Source organism: Ambystoma mexicanum, chromosome 8, assembly GCF_040938575.1.
Source record: "Ambystoma mexicanum isolate Mex_15411 chromosome 8, UKY_AmexF1_1, whole genome shotgun sequence".
Lineage (NCBI taxonomy): Eukaryota > Metazoa > Chordata > Amphibia > Caudata > Ambystomatidae > Ambystoma > Ambystoma mexicanum.
Window position 1 is genome coordinate 789,980,313 of NC_090929.1, and position 24,213 is coordinate 790,004,525.

The 24,213-nt window shown below is 45.7% G+C and overlaps 1 protein-coding gene across 3 annotated transcripts in view; it reads left to right on the top strand.

Annotated features, from left to right (window-relative positions):
- Positions 1 to 24,213, top strand: part of LOC138472450 (polycystin-2-like protein 1) — a 2,384,383-nt gene that overhangs the window by 452,425 nt on the left and 1,907,745 nt on the right. For all 3 annotated transcript variants that reach the window (XM_069610623.1, XM_069610624.1, XM_069610625.1), the window contains exon 2: positions 15,436 to 15,549. In XM_069610623.1, coding sequence (XP_069466724.1) covers positions 15,436 to 15,549 — 114 coding nt within the window. The remainder of the gene's footprint in view (positions 1 to 15,435; positions 15,550 to 24,213) is intronic.

Sequence of the window (24,213 nt, forward strand, 5' to 3'; positions counted from 1 at the left end):
CATAGTGGATGCACAGGGTAACAACAGGTGGGCTGACCTAGAGGTGTTAGAAGTGTTCAGAGAATTTTACCAGAACCTATATAAAGCCCCCCACCCAAAGGAGAGCCAGATGTACATGCTTTACTCAGTAAAATAACACTACCAGCCCTCAACCCTCAAGACAGAATAAAGCTGGAACTCTCAGTCACATTAGGTGAAATTGTGGACGTCATTGCCTCTCTCCCTAAGAGCAAGGCGCCTGGTCCAAACGGCCTAAAAGCTGAGTTTTATCAAGAATATATTAGTACATTAGCACTGATCCCTCTACAAGTTTGGGAGGAATCTCTGCAGTGCTGCATTCTCACTGAATCCCTGAGGTAAGCAGTGATCACAGTACTCCCGAACCCGGGCAAGCCCCGGAATCAATGTGGCTCGTACAGACCCCTTTCCCTAATAAACTCTGATACCAAAATAAATGCAAAGATCCTGGGCAATAGATTACTCCCTCTGATTCCCCAACTAGTTCACACTGACCAGGTCAGATTTATTCCTGGAAGATCCACCTCTCTTAGCATTAGGCGTCTCTTCAACATAATGGCCAGAATGGACGCGGACGCGCAAGCAGTGGCTGTTACAATAGATGCTCAAAAAGCGTTTGATATGGCTGCCTGGGACTATATGGAAGCGATGGGAATTGGCCCCAATATGCAACAATATATTAAACTGTTGTACACACTACCATTAGCCCAGGTTCATGTCAACTCACTCATGTCCGCCCAATTACAACTAGAAAGGGGTACACGGCAGGGCTGCCCTTTTTCCTCTATCCTCTTTGCCCTTGTCATTGAGCCAATGGCAGAATTTATTAGAGAATAGCACGCACACCGCAGTATCCATTTAACTGGACCCCCCGAAAGACAAGTATGACATGCTGAGAATATACTCAGCAAGTAAAATGAATGAATGGAAAACTCTCCCTCTATTCCCCACTGCCAAGTTATCACTAACTAAAATGACACTGCTTCCCAAAATGCTATATGTATTCGCCAATGTTCCGATTTGGCCTGGGAAGGGTTTCTTTTCATAATTACATGGGCAGATGGCCCAATTCCTCTGGCATGCCGGGGCGGTTTGCAAAAAATGGTTGGACATGGCACTCACATATGAAAGAGGAGTTACAGCACCAAATCTGGAACTATATTGGATAGCATTCCAACCCAAATATGCAACCTACTGGTACCGCAGGTCTCTCCACCCTCCACATACCAAACTTGAGGCCCCAGCAGCTGGCGAAGCTGACCCTAAAACCCTAATATTGCACCCACAGTACAGAGACAACTGCCCACTCGACCCGGTTACTTGCATAGTACAGGCATGGAGAATGATTTTTTCTCTTACAGGCACATCAAAACCCTACTACAGATGGCTCCCACTCTGGAAGTTCCCTGAGCTCAAACCAACATGGGACAGATCACTACAGATAAAGTGGGAATGCCTAGGATATAGGAACATCACTGATCTCTTCTCAGGTGGCAAATTCATCACCTCAGACACTTGGAGGCCCGGGCACCAGGGTACTTGTGGGGAGCGGCTGCAGTCCTACAGATTACGAGCTGCCACCGCTAACAGATGGGCAAACTATCAGAACGAACCTCCGGATAACCCCTTTGTCGCATACATAGCCAACTCAGCAAACTGTAGCCACATCATGTCCACCTTGTACAAGATGGTTCAGAAAGCAGCTCTGACCCCGGTTTCCAAGGCAAGAGCTGATTGATGGAGAGAACTGGGTGTAGATCTCTCGGAGGAGCGATGGACTCAAATGTGCACTCATAGCAAGAAGATCTCAATTAACTTTAGGTTTAAGTTCATGCAATTCAAAACACTGAACAGGCTCTACTACACTCCAGCGCAAATTGCCAAAATAGATCAATCACAACTGTGAGAGTGCCCCAAAAGTCCGCAAGACAGCGCAGACCATCACCACATGCTCTGGGCCTGTCCAGAACTGGGAAACTACTGGGCCCGGGTCATAGGTACGATATCCAAGGTAATAGACAACCAGCTAGAATATGATCCCATGGGCCCGCTATTTAGCAAATGGCCAACAATTAACAACATCGATTCTCATGCATTCGCCAATATGGCCTGTATGATTGCCAAAAGATCCATTCTACTACATTGAAAGGCAAACTTCCACCAAATGGGAAAGAATGGCTGAATGCATTGACTTGGTCACAGGAATGTGAATCCATGTATGTATCTACCCTACCTGCTAGAACAAAACCACGGGATTCTTGGGCCAAATTCTGTACCTACCTTAACGACTTGAAGATGTTTTAAATGCTACAGAATGCATTACAAACTTTTCATTAGCTCAGTCCAACTCACTGAAGTAAGACGTGGTCTGTACTGTGATGTGACCAATACTACTACTGCTTCTGCCTTGTAACTTTGCCTTTATGTAACAAGTGTGTCTTTCATAAATTTTGCTCAATGTACCAATATACTGTGATAAGGGGCTTGTCCCTCTCTGTATGCTGCTCTGTCTTGTCAGAATAAAATAAAGGTTTAAATACCGGAGAAAAACACACCTAAGTCTGAGAGTCCTGTGTAGTGGGGAAAAAAAGGCCTAGGTTTCACAATGCAATTTTAAATACTACCACAATGCAATTTTTAAATACAGGAGAAAACACACCTAAGTCTGAGAGTCCTGTATAATGGGGAAAAAGGCCAGGTTTCCCAATGCAATTTTAAATACTACCACAATGCAATTTTTAAATACCGGAGAACACACACCTAAGTCTGAGATTCTGTTATGTGGCCAGGTTTTCAGGGTAGAGTGAGGCTCTATTCCTAACCCAGGCCACTCCTACCTTACTTAGTTGCTGCTTGTTGATGGCTGGCCACTGGCTTCCCCTGCTGACACCTGCAGACACACGCAGGAGCCGCCTCTGTTGGAGCCACCCTTTGCCTTGGGGCCCTTAGCCACAGGGGCTACCGGGCAGAGGGCTTCCCTGGGAAGGTCAGTTAAGACCAAGGGAGGATGGCCAATCAGGTCTGGTGGGCGGGCTGGGAGGCGGGAGGGAGGAAGCTTGGAGTGGAAATGGATGGAGAGGGAGAGGGAGTACAGCAGGACAGGGGGCTCAACACGCAGCAATAAAGGTTAGTAAGAAGGCCCAGGATGGTCTTCAGTGCCACAACAAACTCACCTGCTCAGCCTCATGAAATGACCGAGCACGGCAAGTAACAGCACCAGGCAGCTAATGCAGCTAGGAGGGATGGCCAATCAGGGCTGGTGGGTGGGCTGGGAGGCGGGAGGGAGGAAGTTCGGAGTGGAAATGGATGGGGAGGGAGATGGAGTGCATCAGGGCAGGGGGCTCAACACGCAGCAAAAAAAGTTATTAAGAAGGCTGAGGAGGGTCGTCAGCACCACAGCGCACTCGCCTGATCTGCCTCATGAAATGAGCGAGCACGGCAAGTAACGGCACCAGGCAGCTAATGCAGCTAGGAGAAATGGCCAATCAGGGCTGGTGGGTGGGCTGGGAGGTGGGAGGGAGGAAGCTCAGAGTGGAAATGGATCGGGGAGGGAGTACAGCAGGGCAGGGGGCTCAACACACGGCAATAAAAATTAGTAAGAAGGCCCAGGAGGGTCTTCAGCGCCACAGAACACTCACGTGCTCAACCTCATGAAAAGGAGGGCTTGAGGCCAAGGAAAAGTCTCACAGTCCTGTTCTGGATGAGTTGCAGAGGGCAGAGAGTAGAAGCAGGCAGATTTAGAAAGAGGCTGTTGCAGTAATCCAGCCTAGAGAGAACAAGCGCTCTAGAAAGAGTAAGCTTCTTTGGGAAGGAGAGGAAAGGAAGAATACCTCTGAGGAGGTGCGGTTGGTAGTTTGACTTCTTAGAGATGTCAGAGATGTGAGGAGAAAAGGAGAGTGTGGACTCAAAGACGACCCTGAGGTTTTTAGCCTCACAGGTGGAAGCAGGAAGAGGGCCAAGGGAGGCTGGCCAGAGTGTGACAGGAAAGGAGGGTGCAGGTGTGCCGATGAGGAGAAACTCTGTCTTACTGGCATTAAGGCAGAGATCATTGGCGGCACACCACTCCTGGATAGCAGACAGACAGTCAGCGATGTGGGAAGGAGAAGAGGTGGCAGAGGGGAGCCTGAAAACGAGCTGAGTGTCATCCGCATAGCACTGAAAATTGGAGCAGAGAGCGTCAATGCAGTGGGCCAGTGGTGCCAGGTATTGGTTGAACAGCCAGGGAGAGCGGTTAGACCCCATGGGAACACCACAGGTAGAGAGTGAGATAGAGGACAGGAAGGACCCAAGTTGGATCTGGGAGGGTCGATTAGAGAGGAAGGGGGTCACCCAGGCTAGGGCCTGGTCTGTGATGCCCAGGTTATCACAGAGACGGCTGAGTAGGATGTAACGCTCACCTGGTTCCCACGGAGCGCGGCGTCGAAGACGCAGAACTCTGAAGATGGACAGGAAGGGCCCCTCTATTCTGGCTTCCCTGGCTCGTTGGATACCCTCCTTAGGGTTTGGAAGGATGAGCTCTCCATCCTGCTTCTGATGCAGGGGCGCGTTGAAACCCAGTTACTTCACTGGATTGAGGATTGATGGGAGTTCAGGTAAGCTTGACTGTTCAGGTAAGGCGCTGTAAAAGTTCTGTTCAAAAGTTCAAGCTTAATAATAATGTTCGTTGTCTAATTGCAGCAAGCGCTAATGCTTATGTCTTTTTCCCCTTAGGGGCCGGGGTTCGGAGTGCCGGAGATATGGCGCCGACCCGAAGTGAAACAGTTCTGGATGAGCGCTCAGGTAATGTCTTTGCATTCGCTCATTCAATGTCTTTGTCTTTTTTCCCCATAGGGGCCGGGGTCTGGAGATGCCAGGAAGTGGCAGGACCCGAAATGCAGTGGGAATAATCCAACAGGTAAGACTTAAAAGGAAACTGAGCTTTCATTATTCCTTTTCTCCCTCTCACCTTTGTTCTTGTCTTTTTTCCTCTAGGCGCCGGGACGTAGCTGAATCCGGAAGATCGCTGCTGAAGATGGAAGCGCCTTGCAAAGGTGAGTAAAATGCAGCGCTGCAGCGATCAAAACGAAATGCCTTTAAAATGATGTCTTCCTTTTCAGGGCCGTTGGAGAAATGACTCCGGGATGCAGATTTAGCAGGTAAGGGCTTTTCTTCTCCTATTCTCTTCCTTTCTCCCCTTGCAGGTGTCCCAGGGTGCTGGCAGGCGTGGCTGAAGTCAGGATGCAGGAGCTGACACGGTGAGCGTCCAGCTGCTAGGTGCAGAACAACGCGAAGCACGTGTGGCTGTTCGGGTGGGGTTTAAATAGCCTTGGAAGAAGTTCCTGGTATGTATCCTTCCACTAATCAGGTATGTATCCTTCCCCGACCACACCCGGGTGGTGAAGTAGTCCTACAGGTAAAGTAGTCCCATTCAGGCCTCAAGAGGGCCTGGATGAAACAGCAAGGTCTGCATCAGGTAAGTGTGCACCCAAGCACTTAAACACATATCCTCTTCTATGAGCCTGGCGCCTAAGGCGCCAGGACTGGGGTCCGCTATGAGCCTGGCGCCTAAGGCGCCAGGACTGAGTCCAAAGGGCCCCGACTTGGGCCCGCTGAGACTTCCCTGGGGAAAATGATGTCTGCCTCTGGGGTTGCTGGGCCCGGCCTGGCTCCTTGGAGGTAGGCATCATGACATAGGATGGCATGGTTGACCGTGTTAAAGACAGAAGAGAGATCGAGTAGGATGAGGACAGGTATGTTAAGAGTCAAGGTTGGAGAGCAGGTCTTCACAGATGTTCAGGAGAGCATTTTCTGTGCTTCTGGCAGCTCTAAAGCCAGACTGATGGTCATTGAGACAACCAACAGAATCAGGGTGAGTATCAAGCTGGGAGGTGGCCAGCTTTTCCAGGAGTTTGCCAAGGAAAGGAGTGATGGAAATCAGGCGATAGTTAGCTGGGCATGAGGGGTCGACTGTGGGTTTCTTAAGAATAGGGTGAACAAGAGAGTTCTTCAGAGGGGAGGGGAAGGCTCCATAGGTGAAGGAGATGTTGCAGAAGTTGGCCAGAGCAGGAGCAAGGGTGTCAATGTGGCCCTTGATGGTTTTAGATGACCAGGGAAGAACCTGTTTTGATGAGACTTTCATAGATCGGACTTGTCTAAAAACCTTGTCAGGGGAGAACAGAGGAAAGGAAGAGAAAGAGGGGGAGCAGCTGCAGGAGGGCCAGGGTTAGCAGATAGAGAAGGGGGAAGAGGAGGAGAGGATGAGCAGTGGAGTAGTGCTGGACTGTGATGAGGAAGAGTGAGGTGGGTGGTGAAGGACTGTCTCAAGAAGGAGTGACATGGTGGGTGACTGATGAGGAAGAATTAAGTGGAGAAGTGGGGAAATGTGATGAGGAAGAGTGAGTTGATGGTAGTGGCCTACTGTTATGAGGAAGAGTGACATGGGGATAGTGGGGTACTGGGCTGAGAAATAGTGAGGTGGTGATAGTGGGGGGCATTGATGAGGAAGTGGGAGCTGTGGCTAGTGGGGGACTTTGATGAAGTCTGAGTGTAGAGTAGTAGAGGACTGTTATGAGGAAGAGTGAGGTAGGGTAGTGGGGGGCCGAGATAAGAAAGCGTTTGATGGTACTATGAGCTGCAAAAATCTGCGTGCAGTTTTAAATAGGCATTTTATAACTTGCATTAGAGTTCTATAGGTTTTGGGTTAGAGAAGGCATGTTTTCAGTTTAGAATGCACAGAACATTTTGGCAGAATCTGTGAGAATGGTTTTCAGATTGTATTGAACAAATATAAATATCCCTCCACTTTCAAATCATATATATATATATATATATATACTGTCGGGACGTTCCCTATTGTACATAGCCCCCACAGTACAGGAAAAAACATTTTACCATTTATTTGCATGTAATATTCCTCAGCTTTAAATAGAATGAAAAATCAGTATTTATGACAATCACTACCTTCAATATCCCATTCTCTTTTGTGAGGGGTCAGAAATGAGAGGCAGACACAAAATTGTAATGTTTTCGACATTATTCATTTTTATTAAAATAGAAAGGGGTTTGGGTAAAGGCCTATCTGTTCCTATCCTAATGAAAGTGTCACTGTCTATGAAACTAAAATAAAAGCAAGCTGACCTTTTGTCCAAAATATATCTGATTTTCATACTAACATACACAATGAAAAGGTGGAAGGTAAATGTGCCAAAAATCCAAATGTGTAATTCTAAAAAAGCAATCCTTGTGTCCAGGGGTTGACTCCCTTCCCCTGAACTACTCCAGGAAAACTGTTGAAAATGTTATGTTCCAACAATGCTTTGTTAAAATGAATGAAAATGTCTCTTTGACAAAATACTTTCCTCAGGTTGCCAAAACAAAGGATGTTTCCATAGAATACTTTCCTCAGGATGGCAACGCAGATGTCTTTCCCACATAATACTTTGCGCAGGATGATAAAACAAATGTATTTTCCACAACACTGTTTGAAGTATAGCAAAAGGAAGTTTTATTTTACTTTACAGGATGGCAAAATGTTTAACTTCAACAACTGCTTCAAATGATGAAGTGTCTCTTTCACACAACTGTTCAGAATGATTTCCTGGTATACTCACCTGCCAAGCACATCTCAACTAAGCTTTCAGATATCCTGGTGTACTCTCCTGCTAGGAATCTTTCAATGTATCTTTTCCTTTCCTTCACCTTGTGGATTTCTGTCTGGTGTACTCCGCTACCAATAATCACCCCCTCCTTTTTCTTGCATATCCCCTGGTTTATTCTCCTGCCAGGTATCTCTTTCCAAAATAGGTTTCACTGTCTGATGTGTATCTTTCACCAGGTCTTTCTACAATGTTCACTTTTCTTCCAAGTAGAACACAGTTACACTACCTCATTGTTTATACTTTGTTGACCTCAGGTATTAATTGATACAACTTCCCCTGGATTGGCATCCCATAAATGGCTTTGGTTCCGGAAGCAACTCAAGACCTTCCTCTTTGCTGCATGGCCAACTCTATATTCATCTTTGGCTCACGTGTTAGGAGCAGGTAATTTGGCCCATATTGCAGCATTTAATTGTCTTAAATGAATAAAACTTGGCACTCATGGTGTTCTTTCCTTGCACCTTGAAAAGGGATGATTCAGTGTCTCACTTTCACCGCCTTCAAGAATAGATAACCAGTCGTGGCTTCTTCAGCCTTGACACAAGGCCAGACAGCCCTTCTCGATTCTTCCATGAGCCCAGCTACTTCTTTGCTGCGACACAGCTTTCAGCCCTTCTCTCCATGGGTTTGAACTTACTAAAGTTGCGACACCGATGTCCAGCGTCAATATAATGGCAGCACGGCCTGCAGTCTATTCACTACATATAGCGAGCTTCTAAGAACACTTAGCCTACTTGCGTTACAGCATCTGTACAGCTATAGAACAGTTTGCATTTTCTGCAGTGCTCTTAACACGTGCAATCTTCTTTCGCATATGAAAGCTTAGTAGATTTTTTACTTCGTCATTAGTTTCTATAAGGTCCATAAACTCTCTTCTTCAGCCAGTCTGCTCAGTACATCAAGCTCATCTCTTGCGACGTCACCAACTTCTATTTCTTGCATTTTCATATTCCTTCGAGGATCTCCTCCATGAGAATGTCATCTCTTCGGGAATACATTTGATAAGGCTTTCTTAAAGGATACCTTTTCTCAAAGATTCTCTGTGGAATAGTCACAACCGTTGGTGTCAAGCATGGCACAATTTCAGGCTTCAAGCATATAGCATGAAGGGGGGCGGGACTTCTGGCAGAGGCATTTGGCTGCTCCTCTACAGCATCCAGGTTGATGTTAAGGTCGTCGAGGAGGAGCAGTTGAGAGGTAGATGCAAGGAGGGAGGAGGAGAGGTCCGCCCACTCAGAGCGGAAGGAGGCAACCTGGCCGGGTGGCCGGTAGATAGTGGCCACAGTGAGAGAAAGGAAAGGAGACAGAGAGCCTGCAGACCAGGCATTCAAAGGAGGAGTAGTCCTGCTTGCATAGCATTGATAGTAGCAAGGATCCACTCCAGGAAGATCAAGGCTACACCCCCACCAGTATGGTTGGTTCTGGGTACAGAGACGATCTTGTAGCCATCAGGAAGGAGAGTGTCAAAGCTTGTGGCAGAACGGGCCGTGATTCACATCTCGGTCAGACCAAGTACATCCAGATGAAGTTCTTCCAGGAGACAGCAGATGTCAGAGGAGTGTTTGTGCCCCACAGAGCAGGGTATGGGCTGGTGGCAGCTAAATGCTGACTTGGCAGTGGCTCAGAGGGTCCTCCATTTATGGGACACCCAGGCCCTCCCATTGGAATCAATGGATTCCTGAAGAAGGGTAATATGGCCACTGTGGCCTCTTGATTTCTATTGCCTTGTACCTTGTTTCCCAAAGTCCTGGGAAGCCCCGTCTCTGTTCCCTTTGTCCTGACTAGCTGTTGGGCGGAAATACTATAGATGGCTCTGGGCCTGCCTCCAGTCAGGCTGACTGGAGCCTTCCCAGGAGCTGTATGTTGTGGGTACACCCTTGGGGTGGGACCTGTGTGAATGGAGTTGGGGTCAACTCACATACTGTGTTGTGGGTGTCTGGTTTCTGTGTTGCACAATGCCTGGCACGGCCCTGACTGAAAGTAGTATGAATGCAGTCTAGTGCTCTGAAAGGCTGGGTGCTCACTTCAATCCCCATTCTGTGTTATGGGTGTCTGTGGTGGAGTGAATGTCCTGAATGCCTATTAGCCTGATTGGCTGCCTGCCCTTCTGCGTGACTGGTTGACTGAGCCTGGCTCAGCCTGAGAGAATGGGGAACAAATGTGTATAACTAAGGACACTGCACTCCCCTATTAGTTCAGAAGCTGTAGTCAAAACCAAAGCTGATCCTTGAGTCCAACAGGAGAAGGAAGATCATGGCAGCTGCTTTTCATTGAAATCTAAAGGCTGCTGTGCCGCTCCAAGGACTGATCCAGGTGGTGCATGTATTACTGAATTTAAGTATTGTGTGGTACACATAGAGTGTGTGCATATTTGCCATTCTTTGAATAGAACTGCCTGAGTACAAAGTGAAATTATTTATATGTGTATATTTTACTGAACCTTATTTTATATAAAGAATCTGTATTATGACCTAACATAGTTCGTGTACATTCCTTTGTGGGGGCTTGGGGACTCACTGTACTTAAGAACCAGCCTGCATCACCTCCTGAGTGTTTAAGCCTTGGTTGCTACCATATAGAGAACCTTGGCTGGGGCGCTCTGTGCCTTTGTCCCAGCCATATAGAGGGCAGAAGTACAGATACCCCTCCAGTTTTTACTGGTATGAAGAGCCTATTAGGCTAGTTTTGTAATGTGTCTTCGCTCAGGGTAAAGACTGCAAAAATGGTCTTGATGGTCTGTAATTCATCCAAAAAGTTGAAATGTCCTTGTTATTTTAACAAAGATATAACCCACGAAGTACCCTTTTTTGACTATTTGGGATTCAGACTACATCAGAACGATTCCTGACACTAGCATATGGAGCGATGTAAATTATCATGTACGCAAAGAATAGGAGCATTTACTACATTTCCAATAAGATTAAAAAACAGAGAGGCATCAGCTGTACTAGATGCTTACAGGGCTCAGGCACGAGCTACAGCCCGAAATGGGGTTGAGCTCTGGAGGCATTGCGGATGTTAACTTCTGGATCTTTTGGAAAGAAGCCTTCTTTAGGGATTATGTTTACCCAAAAATGCACCGACAGTTCCAGTTACCTAGAACAAATGCCTTGCCCATTACCTTATGAAGAAAATATAACACCAATTAATATTCTGGCTGTGCATCTAAAGTGTGAATGAATTGAAGGTACTCAGGGACATCATTTGGGATATGACAATAAACGAAGGTCATATGTGGGATTGGCTGAAGCATATGCATGTATTCACAGTACAGTAGGGTTCGAACAGCTACACTACATTGATGCAAGGCTTTCCCATAGAGATATTTATAAAATTAAAAACCCATATAAAGTTTGGTCACTTGGCAATTTTATGTCAAAATCACCTTTTACGCATGGCACGATAGATTATCGTTTGTTGAAGGATCGCAGTACTTTTGAACGGTAGTTAGTCACCCATATAAGCGCCTCTTATTTTTAAAATTCAGACAAACTTTTTTCCCTTGGCTTTGCATACCTGCAAATGGAATCCAAGCTGTAGCCCTCACTGCCCATTATGTATGACCCCAGTTGAATCTGAAGCACATTTTATATTACTTTGCCCTGCTTGTTCCATCATTAAGGGTTATGGGTATAAGAACCACCTTCAAGAGTCTGAAATTCTGCTCAGCAGGCATAAATATGTGAAGGAATTAACTCAGTAAAGAATGTATTCAATTTATATGAATTGCCTTGGTTTTATCTTTATAATTATTTTTTGGGTTTTGAAATGTTGTAATGTTATTTGCTTCTTTTTTGTGATTTTTGTTTTGATTTTTTTAAAATTATTATTATTTTATTAATGTGTTAAAGTTTATAAACTTTTCACATACAATATAAATCATAAACATAATAAGTACATTTACAATCCATAAACACCTACTAAAATGTATCAGCACTTATTTCATCAAACCTAATAAAATCATGTAATTTACATACTTAAATATATGTCAAAGAAATATATATTAAAATTCAAATTAAGAGCTTATCATTTCAAATCAATTCCTTTCTTAAATTCTCAGTTAGTTGCAGTGTACTGCATCTAATCATAACCATCTACTCTTGCCCGGCACTTCAATACCATTCAAATGCAAATCCCAAGTAGATTCTCAATCACTAGCCAAACGGTATACATTGCAATGAAGAACTTCAAGTTAGAAGCATCGACATTACGCCAACAGAAGGTTGGCTCCCTGTCATGTTCTATCTATATCATGTAGATATTTATCGCTGTGTCATTTATAAACATTCATCATCCTAGGACAGCTAGTCAGTAGATGTTTCCCTGTCTCCACGATTTCTTTGTCCTTACACATAGGACAGTAGCGTTCAGTAATAGATTTCTTGCTTACTGTACCTGTGATTGCTAAGACTGGTAGCTGATTAATCCTAACTAATAGGATGAATCGTCTAAGTCTTAATGCTGGGCATAGATTAAGATATTGCTGTGGTTTTTTATAAGTGTATTACATGTACTTCAAAAACTTTTATTTTGTAAGACCTTCTAAGTGGGCATAATTCTCTGATTTTGTTTTAAGAAATTCACTCCTGGATAAACCTATTGTATTGAATGTTGCTCTTAAGATTTTGTTCACCTTTATTCTTAATCAGGACAATGGTTTTTATTTCTGATCGGCATCTAAGTTTTGTGAAATGAAACTCACGCATTCTGTGTTTCCATTTCTGTATTACAAATGCACCACCTTATAGAATAACAATATTTGTGTTTTTCTATGTTGTTTTTTTTACTCCTGAATTGATTACTTCAAGATTGCAATATCAGAAAATATGTCAATGTAACTCTTATTTAAAGCCTGTAAGTGCTTACCATCCACATCTAACTACAACAGCTCTTGACTGGGAGATATACAGAGCTTCTAGTGCTTTGGTGCCCCACAACTCCGATGCTGACCATTGTTCTCTTGACGTGTCTACCTAGGACAAGAGATGTATGCTCACAATCTTTGAGTCCCATGTAAATTAGTGATTTATGCAGCTCACATAAATATGTTTATGCATTGGAAATACTACTTTAGGAATGTACCTTTTTTATTTCCGATTAAATTATCCACATTCGCCTCATGTCACAATACATAGAACTGGTATATGTGTTCAAGTTTTAAAATGTACAATGCTCGGCCAGGTTTGAGGGAAGGGAAGGGAAGGGAGTGAGTGAGTGAGTGAGTGAGTGAGTGAGTGAGTGAGTGAGTGAGAGATCCAATAGTATGCTTACATTGTTTTCATTTTTGCAATATTTGGGCCAAATTCTCTTAACGCAGGCAATAATAAAACATGGACTACCTCACACAACCAATAGAATAGCTATGCTCATACTAACCCACCAATAACTCCAGCTTTTTTCCTGCTGGATCTGAAGCAACATATGGAAAAAAAGATGCTGTAGCAAGAAACAGTTAAATAACATACTATCTATAGAACAGCCGTTGTTTGATCTCGGAACAGATTCATTAGCAAAGTTGAGAAAAAAATATCAACATAACTTTTCCAGTTTCAGGTTAGATTATCAATGAGTTATCAGTTTCAGGCCAACCATAAAATTCACCTCTATATTAAACAATTCAATACATTTTTCTGCATTGCATACCATTTAATTTTAGCACAACATCATACAAAAACATATATCTCGTATGAACAAGATATATCAACAACATACATCTTTTACTACAACAAAAGAGACGACACTAAATCGAATAGGACACAAGTGACACCCATAAAGACAGAATAAGGATCCCTAGCCAACTTCCAGCAAACGACCACACACGCTCCATAGTTACTACTAGATATCAGAACTGTATGGAGGTGCATGAACGTCAGCACTTGCCACACTCAAACTAAGTTGTGGATATTGGCAGGGGCATTGACCGAAGATAGTTGCGAATGAACTGCCATGTGCCACGAAAGGTACCAAAACTTGGGCATGGTTACGAATGTTAGTGGATGCCATGTGGGAAAGGAAATGTGAGTGGTGGACAGCCCCAGATCTCGACAGAGACGTAGAGATGCTCACGCACCCCACCAAAAGAGAATATGGAAGTTTTAGCACCTTGCTTCCAGGCTAATTAACCAACCCACTAACAATTTGACCCCTCTGCATACACCTCTCAAACTCTAACCAAACACAACCACAAACCTACAACATAACGATCTGCACAAATTTCACTACACTGCAACAACAAACAAACCACACATAGACCCGCACAACTGCACACGGCGGATACCGACCGTAAAACACCCCAAGCCCAGCCAACGGACTTCCGGGCCGAGGCCGCCAACAGCACATCACCGCTCTCTTGCACTTTTCCAGCTTATTCCCACTAACTCACACCCCACCCCTCCCTTTTCAGAGCCGCCAGAGCACCAGGGGATCACTCCAGTGGTTATAGTGCGCGGTACAAATATCCTTTAACATTAACATCATGAATTAAGCATTTAGCAAAATGAGTTTTAAAAAAGAATGATCTCTGAGCAAAGTCTAATGGACCAGGGTTAGAGGAACAGCAGAATGTTGCTCCTTTGAAGCAATTATGCATTTTGGACAAAATCCACCAGCTTTGCCATTTTGCCTGTGTAGCGAAATTACCTTGTTTGTAAAGTGAAATTTTGCTTTTCCCATGAATCTCCTTCAGTGCTTGAATATTTTGCGGATTTAGGAGTCACAAAATGTTTCAGTCCCTGTTTTCTGGAACATTCGCAGCCAGGGAAGGATCCGCAGCCAATCAGGTGGCTGGAAATGCAGGCAAGAACAAATAGTATATTGCTCGCATTCTCCAGCCACCGAGGACCATCCCCAGGTGGTGCCTTCTTGATTGTGAGGCGGCAACAAGGAGCTGCACTCTCCTCCAAATACATCCTGCACCCATTCTCCACCCTCATTCCTCCCTATCCACTAAGTCCCTTTTCGTATTGGTGGCGGCCATCGTGTTTTTTTAACGGGAGATTAGGCTTGCACAATACGAGAGGAACCTATTTCCTGTAAAAATAATGAACTCTTCGTACCCCAGACAAACCCTGGGGTTCAAATAGCAATCACCCCCGCTCAGTAGTAAACGGCTGAGCGGGGGAGGGGGTGGATTGCTACATTCATGTCCCTGAAGCAACAAAGGCACCAGAATCAGATTTCAATGGAAGCAGCTAAATGGGAAAGAAATCACTCTGCTGGAGAACCAGCATAATAGATGAATTTGGTATATTCCACTTAGCCTGCAGTAGTCTTTACAAGCTACGCTGTATTGATCATTTTGAAAAATGCTTTACAAATAAAAGGCACACAATGGGCCTCATTACACGGAAGGCGGTAACCATGGCGCTATTAGCGCCATGGTTGCCGCTGGCAATTTACCGATCTCGCCATAGTGAATGGCCGAATTACTGCCCCATTCCAAGGTTGGCAGGGCCGTAATTCCCCATTCACCATTGGCCCTTCCCCATTCCCATTTGAGCCCCCATAGGGCTCAATGGGAATGGGGAAGGCGGCAATTACGGTATCGCAAATTGCCGTTAAGGTAGGGACCAGCAAAGGGACCTCGTAGTATGGCGGTAAGGGATTACCAGCACCGGTGCCGGTAATCCCTTACCGCCATCCGTGTAATGAGGCTCAATGTGTATTGGGTACATTGGGCAATAACATGTTCTTAAATATTAAGTGTTTAAATGTTCTTAAATGTTAGCACAATATTTAACTATAACCCTGATTTTTCATGAACCATGTTTTGAATCCACAGGACTTTGGGGAACAACACTTACAGAAGATACAGCTGAAAATCGAGAGCTTTACGTCAAAACAACATTGCGAGAGCTGCTTGTATATGTCATATTTTTGATCGATATATGCTTATGTAAGTAACAATCATGAGATATCACTTAACAAAAAAATGTGTTACATTTACATGGACTGTAAGCACATCCAAAACTGTCTAATTGATCATGTTCCCATGGGCTTGTCAACAGCTCTACCATAAGCCAAATTGTTGGTTGGGCTACCTCTGGGCTTTATTGAGCTGCTTACTACATGCAGTAGAAGAAAGCCACGATGTTGCCACCTTTCCATGAATTTTAGCCATGGTACATCTACATTTTAATCCCAAATGGACTTTTACCAATTAATGTCGCGGTACATTGCTTTCTTTTAATATATACCTTCCCTTTGCTTCAATGGATGCCCCCCACATTCCCCTTACTGTTTCCGCCCCATCTATACTAACCCTGAAACACCTCTGTGTTTTTTGTTAATTTGCCATTTGTGTACCACAATGCATTTTTGAGTTGTGCTCCGTTTTGGTCTTGGGGCCTCATTACGAGTTTGGAGGTAGCCATGCTATTAGCACCATGGCTGCCTCCAAACCGGGCTCCTTTACCGGGTTCCTGCAATGGGGACTTACCGGGTCATTCCGACATAGGAGGACCCAGTAATTCCTCCTTGCAGGAACCATTCCCCATTCCCATTTGAGCCCCAATAGGGCTCAATGGGGAGGGAGGTAATAACGGGCACATCACAAGTGACCCGTTATTACCTCCCTCTTCCCCTCGCGGGACCCGGCAAAGACATCTGGTTTTACCAGACGTCTGATCCGGGTCCCGCAAAGGGAACCTCGTAATCGGCCCTGACGGAATGAAGGGGGCCGGTCCCGTACCGGCCCCCTTCATTCCGTCAGCACCAGGGTCGTAATGAGGCCCTTGTTTTTCCTTTCATGAACATAGCATTGGTTTTGGAATTATTGACATTGGCAGGGCTAGATTATCCTAACCAATCACAACTTCCAAAACACTTGTGTATGGGCACCATACAAATGTCCAATAAATACACTAAATATTGCCCCTGATTTCTCCTAACTTGACCCACTCGTAACACCTCATATTCCGTTGAAAGCTTAGGCATCAATCTTGACACTGACCTCTCACTCATCCCCAGATTAACCCCATAGTCACCTCTTGCCTTTCTATCCTTGCACCCCAAAGAAATTATTTACTACTTGCACAAAGTGACTGAAGTGAATAACCTCATCTCCTCAATACATTTCATCAACTCCAAAGTTCCATCTTTATCATCCACACAGAACATTCCGTTTCTCCTCAACAGGCAACTGTGGAACCTCCTCCCCTCCTAGATTCGGTCCTTTCTTAACCAACTTGCTTTCTTCAAGGCTCTGAAGATTTGGCTCAGCAACCAATAACTGTCCTGCTGCTTAGCTTCACTAGTATGTTCCTACCACAAAAGAAACTGGTACTTCTTACCTGACCTTTATCTTGGAGCTGCTAACCCTCTGAAGTCTACTTCATAGCAACCTTGATGAGGGTTCTTAGCTCAAACAGAGGACTGGAATGCCTAGTCCTCTACCTGGTGACCCACAGCACCCTCCACACTTAATTAGGATTCCAAAGGTGACTTGTAAACACATTGGGGAGGGGGATCCTGTATGCCTGGAGCCAGAAGCGAATGTACTCATGCTGCCCTCCGCAACCGGCTCTAAAATGCTAGACATCAGACCATAAATCCTATAATATAGGCCCCAGCAGTTACTGCTGACGAATGCCTTCAATGTGGGAAATTCTGAGTTACTTTCGACCAACTGTGTGCATGAACAGATGGCCAATTCCCCCCACAATCTGGGATAAGAATCAAACTGCTTTCATCGGAATACATTGTTTTTATTTATTAAGGATAGAAATTTAAATGCAAACTATCCCTACTTCACAACACAGGGGACGCCACCACACATACCACACGTAAGTCCATACCTTCATAAAACACAGCCTAGTCTTGCTAGTTAAAATCAATACACCATGAAAACAGAAATTAAATCACTTTTTGAAATAGACATCCATTCGTAAAAACCATATACACATTTCTATTTTAAATATAACATCAAAAATAGTATTTACTTTAATGACAAATGCCAAATGGTGGTGGCATCCAAAGAAACGGCATATCTTGAAACTTGGAGAAAAGCAATATCAAATCAACTTATAATTAGAAAATGTCATAATATTAAACATTGGCCCATTGATTGTTCTTGGTTGTAGGGATATCTTATTGACAACTGTACAAACGTTTTAATTCCAAATTGGAACACTTTAGAAATGGGCTTGGAGTAGAATAATAGTTTGGTTCTATGTCATTTCATCAACACCTGTTTTTTCGATGGATGTTTACAACGTTTTTGCTGAAAAAACTCAAAGGTTTTTTTTATTATTTTTGGCCGTTCCCCCTAAACCCCCCACCCATCTGCATATGTTTTGTTATTCCCGACCCCCCAACCCTTTATATGCCCTCCCCCCCAAAAATACAATGGGGGTCATTACGAGTATGGTGACCGTAGGCCTCATTACACGGTAGGCGGTAGCCATGGCGCTATTAGCACCATCGCTACCCCCTTACCACCTTCCGGGTCCGGGTTCCCGGAATAGGGACTTACCGTTGTAGTCCGAACTTTGCGGTACCGGTAAGTCCCCATTCCGGGAACCAATCCCCATTCCCATTTGAGCCCCCATAGGGAATGGGGAGGGTGCTAATAACGGTACCGCAAATTGCGGTACCGTTATTAGCTCTGAAGTCCCTTAGCGGGTCCCGTCCTTAACGCCTGGTAAAACCAGGCGTTAAGGAAGGGACCCGCTAAGGGACCTCGTAGTAGGGTGGTAAGGGATTACCGGCACTGGTGCCTTTACCGGTGCTGGTAATCCCTTACCCCTTACCGTGTAATTAGGCCCCGTGTCCGGTTTGCTGCAATGGGGACTTACTGGTCTAGTCCGACCCTGGCTGGACCGGTAAGTCCCCATTGCACCAATCATTCCCCATTCCCATTTGAGCATCAATGGGAATGGGGAAGGCGCTATTTACGGGGCTAATGGCAGGCCCGTAATTAGCGGCCTGGTCCTCTAACGGGACCCGGAAGGGACGTGTGGTCCGACCACACGTCCCTTACAGGTCCCTTTAGGGGACCTCGGAATCCCTCGGAATCGGGCGGTAGGGGATTACCGGCACCGGTCTCCTTACCGGTGCCCGGTATCCCCCATCGCCTGACTCAGAATGACCCCAATGAGTTTTTTTGGGCAAAACTCTTCATAAAAACACCCATCGAAAAAAACCTGTGTCGATGAAAGGACATCGTACCAATAATTCAACAAAAATAATTGAGAAGTATGTGAGAAGGCATTTTTCCTACCTATGCATTGAAAGGTTGGATTTCAAATAAGATTTGTAGTTGAAAAGGAAAAGTGTGATTCTAGAACCTGCAGCCTCAGAGATGGCAGTTTGAGAGCTGAGCTCCTGTGCCCTGTATTCATCTCCTATATACATTCATGATGGCTGACATCAATCTTTCTGAAACAACCCAACAAGCAAAGCGACAGAAAGGTGAAGGAGACATTACTGAGAGTGAGAGAAGAGAAGACAAACTGCTGGAACCTTTAACCAAGGTGACTGCTGACATTGCAGAGATCAAATCAAAGCTGTTTGCTTCAGAGGAGAGATATGTTGAACTGTCTGCCAAGGTTGCCTATGTGGCAAGTCATTTGAACTCATTGGATGATGGAACAAGGAGAATGGCTGAGAGAATAAGGGAACCACAAATACAAAATGAGAAGCAAACCATTAAATGCTCTGAGCAGGAGAATTTCTCAAGAAGAAACAACATCTGCATTGCAGGATTTCCAGTAAACATTGAAAGGGGCTGTCCTATGGATTTTCTGAAGAAGACTTTAATTAAACTGCTCAACCTGGACCCAAAACTGCCATTGGATATGGAGAGGGCTCATAGGTCCTTGGGTCCAAAACCTGTGCTTGGGACAGAGACCAAGACATTTCATATTGTAGTTTATGTGATTCCCTACAAGAGAGCTGATTCTGAAGAAAGCCAGAGAAATAAGTTACCTTGCTGGGGGCCAGGGTGGGAAGGGGGGGGTCATAAAATAATAATTTTTGGGAATTTGGGCAGAGATGTTTTGGAGAAAAAAATCATTTAACAGGGCTAAGGAGAAAGCAAGAAGCAAACACTTGAAATATGACATGGTGTATCCTGCAATTTTAAGGGTTGTTCTGGAGGATCAGGTTAACTCTTTTTTTGACCATCGTAGAGCAGAGGCGTTCTTATCTGATCTGCCAATGGAGGAGTCTGTAGCAACACAGAGGAATGTGTTGTTTGGAAAGAAACAGAAATGATGAAAGTCAGAACACTTAAGATGGTGATTGACCCTGGAAATTGACAATTGTTATGAGGATTGCGGTAAAATCGGGGAGAATTATTAATTTGGTTATACTTGTCAGGCGCACTGGAAACTGGGGGGGATATGGTTCAGAATATTTTGTGCAGTGGAGTGTTTGTTACTCATAAACAGTCTGGGCGGCCCTGGACTGCTAAACAGTTTTCATATCTATGTGGTTTTTTTTCTTCTTTTGGGTGTTTTGTTTATGGTTCTTTTTTGTGTTCTATGTGTTAGGTGGTTGTGCTACTCAGGTTGGATTTATTGTGTGAATGATCTAATTAAGATCAGGATTCTGGATTATGGATTTTGAGGCAAGGATAGATAATTTTGTAATCTGGGTGGTTCTCTCGCAATTATTGATCGCGTGTGATCTGCGCCCTTTCCATCCTTGTCTGCGCTCGAGCCTACAACTCCTTCACCTGTTCCTGCTCCCCCTGCTTGCCCCTACTTACTTCCTCTCTGCCCTTTCCCTCAGCCTCTTCCCCTAACCCTTTGTTACCACTCTGTGTTCTGCTGATTCTTCTTTTGATTGACTGCTCTGTTCTTGAGTCTGCTATCTTTGACTGCTGTATACCTGTACTGCCTACTTCTGTATGTTTTTCACTCTCCTCCATTAGGTTCCATCGATCTTTGTTCTGCTACTTAGCCTTTGCTCTGTTGTTCCCCACATTGTACTGTTGCCACCCCTGTTGTGTTCCTTTTTCTTTCAGGTTCCCTTGGTCGTTTTTGCTCTGTCAACTGGTAGTTACTCACTGCCCATCGTGAATTGAAATTAATTTGTTCTGGTCTTGTTCTTGGCTCATCTGCTTGCACCCCTCCTCGTGTGCCCACCCCTAGTGTCTCCTCCCCTCACCTCTGTCCCCTCTCACTCACCCTCTCCCATTTCTCCACCCTGTCCCTTCCCTCTGCATCCTTTAGGGTGCTCTCTGTCTCTCCTATCTTCTCTAACTGCTTCTCTATTGACTACCTTGTCCTTCTTACTAAGTCTGGTAGGAAGAAGTTCAAAAGCAATATCCTGGTCTCCAACCCAGGCCTTCCAATAGCTGACACCTACACCAGCACTTCCTCCAGACAGCCCCTCAATCCTCTTTGTCGTTCCTTTGCCAGACAAATGGACTCCACATATGGTCTCTGTGCTGTGTCCTTTTTCCTCCTCTCCCATTAATGGTGGCATCCGGTGGAAGACCTTCCTAGTCCCCTTCTATTCCTCTAAGACCATTATTAATGTTTACCTAAATGGCACTGTCTTGGTCCAAAGCCCTCAGGCTAACCTCCTCCTTTTTGATCTATGTTTCCTGCACCTCATCAATTTCCTTTCTTCTCCTGCTGTCCCTTCTTTCCCTTCCCCAGCTCCTCTGCCTCCACCCTCTTCCACCTCTTTGGCTTCCTTACCTTCTTCTCTGACTGCCCTCTTGCTTCCCGCCTCTGCCACCTCTCTGGCATCTTCATCCTAGTCCTTGTCTACCTTGCCCTCTCCTCCTTCCTCTGCCCACACTCGGGCTCCTTCCACACTTCTGCAGGGCATACCTCTGACCTGTACTCCTACTGGGAAGCGTTTCAAAGGGGGCAACCTTCTCCACATTGCCACTCTCAACTCTCACTCAGCTGTCAAACACTCCTTTCGCATCTGCCATCTCTTGGAAGAATTCGGCCTTGATGTTCTCGGTCTGACCGAGACGTGGTTCACGGCCAGATCTGTCACAGGTTTTGACACTCCTCCCCGATGGTACAACGTCCTCTCCGTGCCCAGATCCAAATGTCCTGGTGGGGGCGTAGCCTTGATCTTCCTGGAGTGGAAGGTCTACTCCTTTGAATGCCTGACTGAAGGCTCTCTCTCCCTCATCTGGCTGCTCTCTTACTGTGGCTACTATCTACCGGCCACCTGGCCATGTAACCTCCTTCCTCTCTGAGTTGCCGGACCTCTCCTTCTCCCTCCTTGCCTCCACAACTCAACTCCTACTCCTCAGAGACCCCAACATCCACCCAATGCTTCCTGTCCCTACTCTGGACTCTTTCTCAACCTCTGCGATTCTCTTTCTCTCTCTATTCTACCCTCTGACCCAACTCACTCTGCAGGACACACCTTGAATGTTCTGATCTCCTCAGACCTTCCCCTCTCTAACCCTGTAACCACTCCTCTCTCCTCGAGTGACTACTTTCTACTCTCCTCTTATCTCTCTCTCGCTACTCCTCAGGCCAAACCTACTCCAGCACTGTCACCCACCTTCTCGGTCATCCGACCCATGAAATGTGCGTCAGTTGAGGCTGTTGCTGCCACTTTCTCTACCCCTCCTGCACCTGTGGCTGACTCACATCCTAACACAGCCTTTTCCAACCTCCATTTTTCTATCTCTGACACTCTTGATGTACTTGCCTCTGTCATGGGGACCCGCTTGAAGCCCAAAGCCAAGTGCAACTCTTGCTACGACTCAGACCTCTTCACCCTTAAATGCAAGTGTAGGGTGACTGAGAGGAAATGGTGGACATCATGTGCACCCTCTGACAAACTGGCCTGTCGCCTGCTCCAAATGCAGTAGCGAGTCTCTGTCCACACCAAGAAGAGAGCTCACATCCAAGCCGGCATCTATGCTGCATCCAACAACTCCGCCAAACTCTTTAAGATCTGCAAGGAGCTGTCCAATCCTCTGCACGGCCTTGGCTTCACGTTTCATCTCTAAAACCCAGGACATCCTGCCCACCCTCTCTTCCTCCTATTTCAGTCCTTCCTGTGGCCACCTCTCCTCCTCCATTCTCTTAATTTTGTTTGTTCACCTCTAACAATGTTTCAAGACAAGTCCAATCTATAAAAGTCACATCAAAACAGGTTCTTCCCTGTTCATCCAAAACCATCAAGTACCATATTGACACCCTTGCTCCACATTTGGCCAAATTCTACAACCACTCTTGCCACCAGAACCTTCCCTTCCCCCCTGAAGCACTCCCTTGGGCACCCTCTTAAGAAACCCTCAGCCGGCCCCTCCTGCACAGCTATCGCCCGATCTCCATTACTCCTTTTCTGGGCAAACTCTTGGAAAAGCTAGCCATCTCCCAGCTAAAGCTTCACACTGAATCTGTTAGTTGTCTCCAGGACCTCCAGAGCATCCAGAAGCATGGAAACTCCTCTTCTGAACATCCGCGAAGACCTGCTCTCAAACCTTGACACTATCCATCCTTCTGTCCTCATCCTCCTCAATCTCTCTTCTGTTTTTGATATTGTCAGCCATGCCATCCTGCTCAACCGGCTGTGTGAAAACCTGGGTATCACTGATTAGGCCCTGGCCTGGCTGACCTCCTTTCTCTGACCGACCCTGCCATGTCCAACTTGGGTCCTTCCTCTCCTCTGTCTCTCTCTCTATTTGCGGTGTTCCCCAAGGGTCTAATCTTTCTCCTTGGCTGTTCAACCAATACCTGGCACCTCTCGCCCACTGCATAGCCATTCTCTGGTCAAACTTTCAGTGCTATACGGATGACACTCAGCTCGCTTTCAGGCTCCCCTCAGCCGCCTCTTCTCCTTCTCTCATACCGGATTGTCTGTCCACAATCCAAAAGTGGTGTGCCGCCAATGATCTCTGCATTAATGCTAGTAAGACAGATATCCTTCTCATCGCTCACCAGCACCTTCCTTTCCTTTCACTCTCTGGCCGCCCACTTTGGGCCCTCTTCCTGCTCCTACCTGTGAGGCTAAGAACCTTGGTGTCATCTGTGACTCCACAATCTCCTTTTCTCCTCATATCTCTGACATCTCTAAGAAGTCAAACTACCAGCTGCACCTTCTCAGAGGTATTCCTCCTTTCCTCACCGTCCCCCAGAAGCTCACAGTCTCAAGAGCACTGGTTCTCTCTGTGCTGGACTACTGCAAAAGACTCTTCCAAAATCTGACTATCTCTACTCTACGTCCTGTACAACTCATCTAGAACAGGACTGCGAGACTTGTCCTTGGCCTCAAGCCCAGGGATCGTATCTCTTCAGCACTGAAATCTCTTAATTGGCTCCCAGTGGCAGCCAGTTCAAGTCCCTCTGCATCATCCACAAGGCTTTCTGGGGCCTGGGATAGCAATACCTCCAACTCTCTCTTCCGAAATATCTTCCTATTTGAGCTCTACGCTCCTCCACCTCCAACTCCTTAAGGGTCAGTCGCTTCTCCAAGCAACGAGTTGGGGGCAGATTTCTTTCTTTGGCTGGTGCGTCCCTCTGGAACAGTCTCCCTGCCTCTCTGAAAATGAGCAGAACCATTCCCGGTTCCGGAAGAACCTCAAGACCTTCCTCTTTGTTTCTGCCTTCTCTCAGCCTCTCCCCCGCTG